The sequence below is a fragment of the Triticum aestivum genome, chromosome 5B (assembly GCF_018294505.1).
Source record: "Triticum aestivum cultivar Chinese Spring chromosome 5B, IWGSC CS RefSeq v2.1, whole genome shotgun sequence".
NCBI lineage: Eukaryota > Viridiplantae > Streptophyta > Magnoliopsida > Poales > Poaceae > Triticum > Triticum aestivum.
Window position 1 is genome coordinate 354,608,023 of NC_057807.1, and position 11,869 is coordinate 354,619,891.

At 44.2% G+C, this 11,869-nt stretch overlaps 2 protein-coding genes across 2 annotated transcripts; both read left to right on the top strand.

The window, feature by feature from the left end:
• Positions 1–1,535: 1,535 nt before the first annotated feature.
• Positions 1,536–7,224, top strand: LOC123111831 (serine-threonine kinase receptor-associated protein). Its single transcript, XM_044532706.1, has 7 exons — positions 1,536–1,943; positions 3,718–3,853; positions 4,911–4,992; positions 5,236–5,411; positions 5,521–5,658; positions 5,744–5,883; positions 6,613–7,224. The coding sequence occupies exons 1-7, from the start codon at positions 1,826–1,828 to the stop codon at positions 6,843–6,845; spliced, it is 1,023 nt and encodes a 340-aa protein (XP_044388641.1). The 5' UTR covers positions 1,536–1,825; the 3' UTR covers positions 6,846–7,224.
• Positions 7,225–8,788: 1,564 nt separating this feature from the next.
• Positions 8,789–11,390, top strand: LOC123114780 (serine/threonine-protein phosphatase 7 long form homolog). The gene is made up of 9 exons (XM_044536193.1): positions 8,789–8,875; positions 8,958–9,560; positions 9,635–9,916; positions 9,995–10,200; positions 10,284–10,626; positions 10,681–10,779; positions 10,863–11,006; positions 11,124–11,196; positions 11,296–11,390. Exons 1-9 carry the CDS (start codon positions 8,789–8,791, stop codon positions 11,388–11,390), a joined length of 1,932 nt encoding a protein of 643 aa, XP_044392128.1.
• Positions 11,391–11,869: the final 479 nt, after the last annotated feature.

The following is an 11,869-nucleotide window of genomic DNA, read 5'->3' on the forward strand; positions in this document are numbered from 1 at the left end:
GCTAGGCTTTTCCCTAGTAGTGTAAAAGTGGGATATTTAATGTGTTATTGTCTGTCAATGGAAGTTATTTCATGACAACACACATATATTAAGCTAGTACACTTGAAAAGCACCTATGAGGCATTCAGTAGACTGCATCTACCTCAGCTAGGCCCGTTGGATATCGTTTTGGGTTGTTTTGGATGCTTGGCCTGCATGAAAATCTTGGCCCAGACGTAGCTTAGGCCCAGATCTTTTGGCAGATTCTCCCAGAATCTTGGGGATCGGGGCTCGCCCCAGCTTCTCCCATAATCTTGAACTCATATTTTTTTTTACAATCATGGCTAGTTAGGATGTCAAACTAGGATTGTCAAAAAATGGGTTCAAAATTCTAGGAGAAGCTGGGTGGAGGGTTAATTCTCAAGATTCAAGGAGAATCAACCAAAAGAACTGGGCCTTAAAGCGCCTCTAGGTCTGCCTATGGAGGAATGCTCGAATGGGCCATTTCTGGCAAGTCAGACCCGAGCGATGCAACCCAGGGCATGTGGGTGGAGGCTTTTGTATGCTCGGGGCACGCGTGAGACGCTGCGTTGTTTCCCGAAGCCGCGTCGTAAGCCCCCTCACCCTTCTCTCACCGCTCACTCTCCCCTCTCTCCACTCTCTCATCGACGACAGCGAGCACAAGATCTGGACGACAGGTAGTGGTGGCGAGCATAAGATCTGGACGACAAGTAGTGGCGGCGAGCATAAGATCTGGACGACAGGCAGTGGTGGCGAGCATCAGAGGCAAGACATGGACGACGAGCACCGGCTTCATCACGTTCGTCAATGGCGGCAAGGCCACGGTCCCTGATGGCATCGATGTACGCATTGATTACCATTCTCGCAGTCGATTTACACATTGGTTATACCATTCACACATTCAATTTAGTCACTGGCTGGAGTTCCAGGCTTTGATTTGGGACCGAACAAAGCGTATTGAGTTAGGATTCGAGGGGTTTGAATGGGATTGCATATGGTTTTCACCAAATGATCACAATCCCTTATACCTATTCAAATCCAATGCAACCAAACAAGCAATGAAGCCTAGCCGCTGCGAGCTGGACGTGCTTGGAATGGCAGTAGCCTTGGGGCTTTGTAATCATCAACCTCTATGGGCATTGTACATCGACCAGGCTCAGGAGCCCTGATCACCATCTGGACCGCTTCGACATAGCCATCATCCACCATCTTCTTCTGGCCGTCGTCCTAACGATGGTGGTCAGCGCATACTCAAAAACTCGAGGTCTTCATAAGCAAGCAAGTTAGATACACCCCACTTAGTCCATAGAAGATTTCACATATGCATATGCATAGTACAATCACCATTCCTTGCATTGCCATCGATCATGAACGAAGGGAATAAGAAGAAACGTAAGGGAGTATTTTTCTTCTTGTTTTCCGAAAGATCCCAAAACGCCCAGCATCCTGTGCACTGCACGGCCGCGAATTGGCATCTCCCAGCAAGTTCGGCGCTAGTCGGTGTGGTCTATATAAAGCGGACTCGCCCCTTTGCTCCTCCTTCCCCACCCTTTCGCCTAGTGCCCCTAGGCCGGCCTCCGGGCTCGAACCCACTGCTCTAACAAATAATAAATCCGCGTACAAATCTACCCCCACTGACCCAGATCATCCTCATCCCCATCCGCCCCCGCCGCCGATCCGCGCCACAATTCACATCTGACTTCCCCCAATTTATTTTGCTTCGATTCGATTCTCTTGGTTCGTTCGTAGGGGCTAGGGTTGGGAGCCGATCGCGCGCCGCCGGAGCCGATCGATAGGGTTAGGGTTAGAGGGGGGAGGGGCTGAGATGGAGAAGAAGAAGGCGGCGGTGCCGCTTGTCTGCCACGGCCACTCGCGGCCGGTCGTCGACCTGTTCTACAGCCCCGTCACGCCCGACGGCTACTTCCTCATCAGCGCCAGCAAGGGTAAGCCATCCGCCCTCTCGCCCGCTCTAGCCGTGGCTTGCGATGCGTGGGCAACAGTTAGTTGTGTGATTCTATTGCGCAGTGGAATGGATAATACGTTCGCTCCTGTGCTTTTGATGAGACGAATTCTGTTTTGGCGGATGAGTAATGGCCAGTGCCGTGGGTTCTATCGGGATTTAATGTTTCATTTAGTTATCTCAGTGCGATTGATTGTCCAGTTAAAGGTGGTTTGTACCAATTTGAATGGTAAGGTTATCGAATGTATTGATATTCTATAGTTTGTAATTTGGGTGGTAAGTAGGACGGCTATTGCTTTCCTTGATCATGTGAACTTGAAATGTTTGAGATAAGCTAGTAGGGATTATGGTTACCTAATGTGTTGATATTTTGTAATTTTGGTAAGTAGGATGACTACTGCATCCCACAATCATGTGAACTTGGATATTTGAGATAGGAAGGGTGGAATGTAACGAGATATCTCAACAGTTTATTACCCCGATGGTATATTTATTGCTTTCATTTAGTGTATCTTGTGTTTGTTTGTTGCCACGTAGTGCAGTTTTTACCATGTAGGTCTGATTTGGAGGACTAAGCGTCTCAATGTACTCTTCATGTCACTCTTGTTCTAGTTGTGGCCTCTTAGTTTGTGACTCGTCTTAAATTATTTGTATGTTTTTAAGTCTTACGGCCACACTGCTAGTCAAGATATCTGTGAAGCAACAAATCCCTGCCCCACCAACCACACACAAGCTCACATGTGTACTTGTAGTCTCTGAGGCTAGATGCCAGATTTAAAGAATTAGTTTGGACCACCTACTTATCGATGGTTATTACATTGGACAGAATTATTCTGTTCCTGAATTGTCCGGACTCCAGGTATTTGCAGAAAGTAGTAAATTCAAGTCTGTTCAAACGAGGGTTTGTAATTGTGTGTTATACTCCCTCTTTATTTTTCATACACGCAATTAAGCTGTCACAGCTGTGATGGAGTCAGACCATACAAGTATGAAAGCCTTGCTTCCATAGCTAAAAGCAATATAAAAACACCAATATAAGCACAAACTAAAATGTAGGGGTAGCGACTCTTGAATAGTCGACCCTGCAGTTGCGACTAGTCACGACTCATCGACTAGTTGACGCGTTGTTGAGTCGACTTCTTTTTACGACTCACCGACTAGTCGACGACTCAAAAACAGTGCTATGAGGACAGGTATAAAACAGTAAATTATGGATAACTGTACATAGATTATTGAACATCTATTTTGTGCATTGATCTGGTTGTGCATTTTGATGTCTCAAACTTGTACTGCTGCAAAATCTATGTACACTGAACAGTGTTAGATTCAAAACAAATATTCCCATATATTTGACAAAAGAGGGACCGGATCTGCATCTATTTCCATCTCTAGCAGATGTCATCCCATTTGTTTTTATGTAAATACATGTATCTTCTAGATTTACAATTATTTTAATTTTGAATTAATAAGAGAATGATTAAAAGATGTTTTTTGTCTTTGAGTTGAACAATAACCAATACATGTATTTTGTTATAAGTATTAGGACATTGTAACATGAATGACAGAAGATTGTTTGTCTCTTAATTTTTGCTTGATATTAATATTACAAATACTGGAAAAGAGAGAAACATAAACTTTAAAGCATATCACTCGAGATTCTACCCTGTAGTAAACTTAAATATGTGTTAGAGAAATGTACTATCTTGTTTGATTGCTGGCTATCAAATATAGCTTATATTGTGTACTCCCCTTTGCAGACTCAAATCCAATGCTTCGTAATGGTGAGACTGGAGATTGGATTGGGACTTTCGAAGGTCATAAAGGTGCTGTTTGGAGCTGTTGCCTTGACACAAATGCTCTGCGTGCTGCCTCTGGTTCTGCAGACTTTTCAGCGTATGATTTTCTTATGCATTGTTTGGTTCCAGTTAGTTTAGTCATAAGTGGGAATACATCCTTACTGCTGTATCAATTGATGCTTATCCTTTTTTTTCTGTGTGTAATGCTTATGTGCTGGTGGTAGTATGTTCGCTCAGTTGTTTTGCCACCTCTCCGCTCCTTATCTTCTCCTGCAATGACAGTGTTCTTAGATAAAGGTGGCTGCTGGTGGCAGGGTTAGGATTAAGGTCCAATTTTTTATGGTTGGTTCACCAGGATCCTTGAGGCCTGGACTGTAGAATTACTAAATTAGGGTGGGGTGTTGATGGTGCTATCGGACGCGGAATTGGAGAGGGCAGTGTGCGGTGGTGGCGGGTCATATGTGAGCCAGTTAGGTTGAGTGGAGGCGGGGGTGGGAAAGAGGCTACCTACGTGGACGAAACACATGGATAACCACGACACTGGTTGGCCCAGTCAGCATGGCAGTGAAAGTAGGGGCAAGATGAGAAAGTGTTGATGGCTAGTAGTGGTGCACTAATGTGTGTCTGGTACCGCAATAACTGCATGTTTTCTTGCATCTTGATTTGGAATGTTGCAAAGTTATTTAACCATATTCCACTTATAGCCATTAAACTGCACATGGTTTGCTAATTTCGTAATCTTGTCCACTGTTGGCTGCATTTATGGTAAAAAGGCCCAAAGAATCAAACAGCACACAGCATAGTAAAGTATTGTACTACTTAAGTCTACTTCGAAATTAATGGGCATTCATAATTAGGTCAATGTGCATATACATAAATCACAGATTGTTCTCTTAAATTTCTTCTGTTGTAAATATATATTCTAGATGCAAAACCAGGGCTTAGTACAAAATGGATTCAATGAAAGATCTGTTGCAAGTGTGCGCAGGACAATAAGAACAAGCATGTTTGCAAGAAATAATGCTAATCAGCAAGCATCATATAGTTCTCTGATGTTAATACTCATAGATTGCCCCATATTCATATTTCTGAGTTTAGCCTGCTGTTTTCATAGACATATATCCATTGACACCTCCGTTTTCTTTTCTTCTCAGTAAAGTATGGGATGCACTAACAGGCGATGAACTACATTCATTTGAACACAAGCATATAGTCCGTGCATGTGCCTTTTCTAAGGTATTGCTTGTTCAAACTGATGCCCTGCCCCTTTTCGTTCCTAATGTTGATGGTTATAGCACTTTCATGGTCTACTAAATTTTAGCCTGATCTAATATAATTTTTCATTCCTGCCTAAAATATATTAGCTATCAAAAGCAAACATTGGTTTCTGAAATCTGGACCATTTTACATGCTTTAGTCGATTGTTGTTGTCTTTCATGAGCAGTTTTTAACCTAATTAAATTGCAAATGTCACTGCAGGACACCCACCTGTTGCTTACTGGAGGTATGGAAAAGATTTTGCGTGTATACGATTTGAACAAACCAGATGTTGCTCCGAAAGAACTTGACAAATCACCTGGTTCTGTCCGAACTGTTGCTTGGCTTCATAATGACCAAACTATACTGAGTTCCTGCACTGATACGGGTGGAGTAAGGTGTGTTTGTGTGTCTGTGGAGGAAATGCCTCTATTTTGGTATCCTAAACATGTACTGGTTGGCTATATAGCATTGTCCGTCTCGAATAACTACTGTGGGTTTTGACAGGTTATGGGATGTGAGGAGTGAAAAAATTGTCCAAACTCTTGAAACCAAGGGACCTGTTACCAGTGCAGAAGTAAGCCAGGATGGCAGGTTCATCACCACAGCTGATGGCTCAAGTGTAAAGTTTTGGGATGCTAATCAGTAAGTCCTTTTCTGTTGACATTTTTCTGCATCATATGAATAGATAAATTTCTTATGTACAAACCTTTTGGTGGTTACCCTGCAGCTTTGGGCTTGTTAAAAGCTATGATATGTCGTTTACTGTGGAGTCAGCTTCACTTGAACCAAAGTCCGGGAGCAAATTCATTGCTGGAGGAGAAGATATGTGGGTTCATGTATTTGATTTCCTCACTGGTGAAGAAATAAGTAAGTCAATCTATTTGAACATTTAATCGTCCGTTCTTCTCTTCAATCAGTGTGGTTTGCATTATCCAAACAGAAACACCAGCACCATTAAATCTGCTGTTAATTACAATTAAGACCATGAAAGTAAATTTCTGCGTTCAGAAGTTAATCTCCTCGAATGGCGAGCTTTTATTCTACATTTATCTGGTCATTCTTGTTGCACTTGTCATTAACTCTGAAAAGGAATTCATGCAGTACATTTTGTTGCACCTTGTAGTCATTGCTGCCACATCTGTATTATACTCCCTCCGTCCGGAAATACTCGTCGGAGAAATGGATGTATCTGGACATATTTTAGTTCTAGATACATCCATTTTTATCAATTTCTCCGACAAGTATTTTGGGACGGAGGGAGTATTATAAAGCAGTTGAAAAGCAACATTGGAAATTGATCAATATGTTGTTCTATATTTCAATGATGGGATTCATCAATGTAATCTTAAGCAAGAGTTCCACCGGCACCGAGACTAGTTTATTACCATTTTCACTCATCATTATTTCATGTGTTTATTTTTATATTCTGCATTTATTTGATGGTATTTTTGTTGCAGTATTGTCATGTTAATGGTTTGATTGTGCTTCAATTGTATACTTTTCAGAAGTTTTGGTTGCCCAGTATTATTGGTTCCTTTTTCTCTCAATTACACTTTGCCATGCTGACATAACCGAGTATTGTTGTGTATTGTGCAGCCTGTAACAAAGGGCATCATGGTCCAGTTCACTGCGTCCGGTTTGCACCTGGTGGCGAATCATACGCCTCAGGGTCGGAAGATGGTACTATTCGGATCTGGCAACTGAGCCCAGCTAATGCGGATGCTGAGGAGGCGGTCGATACAAATGGTAAGCCGAAGGCTGGAGTAGAGGAGATTGCATGTAAGGTCGAAGGCTTCCAGATTGCCAAGGAGGGGAAGGCCGAGGAGTAGGATTACATCGTTGGACGAGATGCTGTTGTTATCGTCAAAGCTGCTCTTTCCGCCTTGCCTTGCGTCTGTTCTTGAAAGCCGGTGTCCGACGCAAGTGTGGCTGGCTTGTATGAGTAGTTAACTGCGCCGTGGGAAAAATCTTGCCCTTCATCGAGCAAATGCTAGGGATTTTTTGGTACACCGAGAATAAGCCAAGAGTAGAACATTTTGTGGATGAGGTGTTGATCAGGATTAGATTGAGATGCCATTGTGTATTTTGTGTTGACACATTTTTGTCCCACCCTTTTATGTTGACGATGATAGACGAAATGGTGTTGTTTTGGTTGGTATTCGCTGGAGAACATGACAGGAAAACAAAATGATATTTCCAGATTTGGTATTACTACTTAGTAAACTGCATTACAGTGGTAACATCGCCTGTTTGTCGCATTACTTTGTTGCCGACCGTTTAGACGCCCTAGAACCCTAGAAGTGCGCAGCCTTTGTGCAGCAGGTGAATTAAACAACGGTTACATTCTTACCGAGTTCGCCATCACACGAGTATCAAGAACCAACTGCTCCCGCCTTCCAGGTTAACTAGGCCCCTCAACACATGGGTAGTTGAAGTCAGTCAGCAAAGAAATTAGTCGGAGCCACCGCAGCTTTCCGCCCCAGGCTGCTCGTTGATTTACTACTAGGTCTTCCATGTTCGGACAAAATTACTGTTCTGACCCTTAAGGCAAACTAAATCCCGATTTGACCTCGTTCCGAAATTTTTTTTGTTTCTGACCTTTTCTGGTGACGCCAAGGTCCCTGGCGTCTGGGTTACGAAGCAGACGCCGGAGTCCCTGGCGTCTGGCCCCTGGCCCGCACTGCCCGCCTGCCCGTTGACCTGCTGACGTGGCAAAGGGGCCAGACGCCAAGGTCCCTGGCGTCTGGGTTACGAAGCAGACGCCGGGGTCCCTGGCGTCTGGCCCCTGGCCCGCACTGCCCGCCTGCCCGTTGACCTGCTGACGTGGCAAAGGGGCCAGACGCCAGGGTCCCTGGCGTCTGGCCCCGGTAGGCCAGACGCCAAGGACCCTGGCGTCTGGCCCCGGTAGGTTTACACCCCGCGCGGGCCCAGCCCACCCATCCCCAACCTCTCCCTGGCGGCGGCCGAACGCAGGAACAGAGAGGAAACTTTCTCTCGCCCCTCTTCTCCCTCACACCAAATCCCCCCTTGATCTACTCCATCCTCCACCCAAATTTGTGGATCTGAGGCCCCCAAGCATCCTTGAGGTATTCTCCCCCATTCCCTTCAATTTGTTTTGATTAGAACATCTCTTTTTGGTTGCATTATTCATCATTGGGAGATGTTAGATGAGTACTTGTTGTTTTTGTTTTAGTAAATTTTGTGTAGTTGTTAGATGGTATAGTTGATTTGTAGATAGTAGATGATGTGTTGTTGAATATGTATGCAATTTGAATTTGTTTGGTTCATATGTAGATTATCCTATTGGCTTATTTTTTTTGCAAAAGAGATGATGAAATTGATGGTTGTATGTGACATGATTTGTTCCACAGATTGGGTTGTATAAATTAGATGTTATGTATTTGCATATGTTTTGAATATGAGTGTTTTAAGGGAGAGAGAGATGTTGCATATGATAAAATTTTGCATATGGTTATGTGACACCATATTATTTGAGAATTTTATTTGATTGAAAGATGATGTGCGTATATTTGAGAAGATGATGTATGCATGTGCTAGTAAATTAGCTATATGTTGAATATATAGATGGCATAATATTTGTTTGAATCTGAGAAAGACTACTTTGGCAAGCAAATATATTTAGAAAAAATATTATATGTGTGAAGTGGTATGACAATATAGTTGAATATATAGATGGCATAATTTTTTCTTCAAAATTGTATTGTTTTATATTGTTCACGTATTCATAGATGTTTGTGATTTGTTTTGTAGAATGGCGGATGGTGATGGACCTTGGTATGACGGATTAATCGATGAGTGGGATAAGGAGCATCGTGCTCGTGCCATTGAGAATGGACAGGTAAGAAGCAAGACTGGGTCAATTTTCGTTGTTTCTCATTTGTGTTCTTGTATTGATTATTAAAACATCACTTTATTTGCAGGTTGTAGTTGCTATGCGCATGAGGGGTCATTCCGCTGATGACTTTGATTACGACCCGCGGTATGAGCCTTACATTCGGAGATTGGGTCTTCTCCCATTCGTGTTGCAGTTTAAGCGACGCGCTCCGCCGGTGAACCACGCGGCGCTGACCGCACTTGTGGATCGTTGGAGGCCAGAGACTCACTCGTTCCACCTTCCATGTGGGGAGCTGACGATGACCCTACAGGACATGGCTATGATAAGCGGCCTTCCTATCAACGGACAAGCTGTTACCGGTCGTGTCAGCGTGGGTAATTGGCGAGAACGGACTGCCGATTTAATTGGCGTTCAGCCCGAGGACCCTCAGGAAGGCAAGGCCGATACCGCGAAAGTGAGGCATTCTTGGCTAAAACTGGTCAGAGGAAACACCAACCCGTGCCCTCAAGATGCCAATGACGTGGTTGTGCAGCAGTACGCGCGGGCCTATCTTTGGTATGTACTAACCAAGGTAGTCTTCTCAGATGCAACTGGGAACTCAGCCCTCTGGATGTTCTTGGAGCCACTTAATAACTGGGATACCCAGTATAGCTGGGGTTCGGCCGCACTAGCATACTTGTATCGTCAGGTAAGAGATATTTGTAACCATTTATCTTGCATTTGTCATGCGCCTCCATATGTAACATGTTTGTTTGATTGCAGCTTGACTTGGCGTGTCGGAGGAAGGGAGGTACATCCTCATTGTCTGGGTTTGTTTGGAGCCTATCCGTGTGGATGTGGGAGCGGATCCCGGTTGGACGGCCCGATTTGAAGAACCCCCTCATGGCAAACCCACGGGGTAATCATGACGGGTTGCATGATGATGATCCATATCGGCGCCCTACGCTTGCTTACTATTGGGAACAAGTGACTGTCTACACAGGAAGCTCGCATGTGCGATACAAGTGCTATATGAACGAGCTGGACACCTTGACTGCTGAGCAGGTTTGAGTAGTTAGATGAGATAAAATTTAGTCAAGAATGAAACTTATGTAGCTAACCATGTATCTCTTTGTTTTGCAGGTACATTGGTTGCCTTATGTGGAAGATCGTGACTTTGATCTTAATGAGATGTGCACGCGTGATAGCCATCTTTGGCGGGCGAGGTGCCCAATGATATGCTTCTTCGCAGTCGAGTGGCACTTTGTAGACCGTGTGGCAAGACAATTTGGAAAAAGACAAGGTATTCCAATTGAGGAGAGCAAGGAGGAAATGCTATCTCTGCATCGGTAAGCAAGCATGCCTTGAGTATGTAGTAGAGCATTGAATAAGTCAATGTTTGCTAATGCTTTGTCCCGTGCATCATTTGTAGGTTCGATCGAAGGAACAATCAGGATATATCGGATTGGGCAAACAAACACCGTGCGTGGATAGAAATTTGGAATCAAAGAGACACGTTAGTGCAATCAGAGAATAGACCTCACAATCAGTCAGCATATCAGAAGTATCAAGTGTGGTATGCGGATCGTTACCGGTTAAAGCTGAAGCCAGGTTGGACTCACGAAGAGTGGTCGGAGTTGGTGTCTGAAGACCCGGAGACTGCAGAAGGTTATCATACCTTCAACACGGCTGTGAGAGACACCAGAGGGGCTCATGTTGACTACGCACCGATGCATGACGAAATGGTAGTCTGTTTGACCTATTCTAACATACTTGCATCATGTTGTCTTCTTTCAAATACATAAGTTTGGTGTGCTCATGAATTGCAGGGCAGAGAGTTGCTTCTGTGCGTCAACGATGCCAATGTTGCACTAAGTCATCCATCTGGTGGTGCATTATCTGAGAGGACTCTTAGGAGCACGATGGAGGTTAGTCGCAATATATTATAAAAGTTTTTTTCGCGGATTAGTTATTTGCATCTCATATCATAGCATATTTTGTGTTGTCGCAGAAGTTCAAGAAGCGGTTCCATAAGATGGCAGCTATGCTTTCTTGCCATGGTGCTCAGTCCAGTGACGTGTATGCACCAGGTAGCCGCGCCGCTAGAGCTAATAAACGGCGTTATGTCCAGAACGAAGAGGACATAGAGGAGGAGGTCAATGAAGAGGAGCCAACACATCAAGAGGAGCCAACACATCATGATGAGCATGAGTATGATGCAACACATCAAGAGGATCATGAGTATGATGTTGATGCTCCACAACCATCACAGGTTACACAACCGACACAAGGCAATGCCCGCTCTAAAAAAGGCAAAGCAATAGCTAAGACACCGGGCCAGAAAGGTAGAAAGAAGATATGGAACACTCAATTCCATAGTCCGGAGTATCCTCATCAATTTATGCCTGCGGGAATGCAAAGATATAAGTCGAACATTGATGCAGAGGCGGAGGAGGCTAGCGAAGAGGAGGAGCATGAGGCTAGCGAAGAGGAGGAGCATACACTTGCAGATATCGTGAAGAGAGGAAGGAAGAAGTGAGCTTGTTGTAGTTTGTTTCAATGAGCTTGTTCTAGTTTGTTTCGACGAACCTGGTGTAGTCTCTTTCCATGAACTTGTTGTCGTTTCTTTCCATGAACTTGTTGCCGTTCGAATTAAGTTGTACCGGATTCGTGAAGTTGCTATGAATGTTTGACATGAATGATGTGATTTATGTTAATTGTTGTTTCCTGTGATTTAGTCATTTATATGAATGTTTATATGAATGTTTGACATGAATGATGAAATCTGTACTTAGTCATCTATATGCACAGGGAGCCAGACGCCAGGGTCCTTGGCGTCTGGCTGTAAGTCAGGGGACACGACGCCAGGGTCCTTGGCGTCTGGCTGTAAGTCAGGCGACCAAACGCCAGGGTCCTTGGCGTCTGGCAGTCTACTGACACCAGAAACAGGGTAAAGCAGGGGAGCCAGACGCCAGGGTCCTTGGCGTCTGGTCCTGGTGCAGACAATACTTGCTTTTT

Coding starts and splice junctions, on each gene's coding strand:
- LOC123111831 (XM_044532706.1), top strand. CDS start 1,826: ATGGAGAAGAAGAAGGCGGCGGTGCCGCTTGTCTGCCACGGCCACTCG. Junction 1,944..3,717: donor CCTCATCAGCGCCAGCAAGG/GTAAGCCATCCG, acceptor TCCCCTTTGCAG/ACTCAAATCCAATGCTTCGT. Junction 5,884..6,612: donor CCTCACTGGTGAAGAAATAA/GTAAGTCAATCT, acceptor TGTATTGTGCAG/CCTGTAACAAAGGGCATCAT.
- LOC123114780 (XM_044536193.1), top strand. CDS start 8,789: ATGGCGGATGGTGATGGACCTTGGTATGACGGATTAATCGATGAGTGG. Junction 10,201..10,283: donor GAAATGCTATCTCTGCATCG/GTAAGCAAGCAT, acceptor CATCATTTGTAG/GTTCGATCGAAGGAACAATC. Junction 11,007..11,123: donor AAGAGGACATAGAGGAGGAG/GTCAATGAAGAG, acceptor CAACCATCACAG/GTTACACAACCGACACAAGG.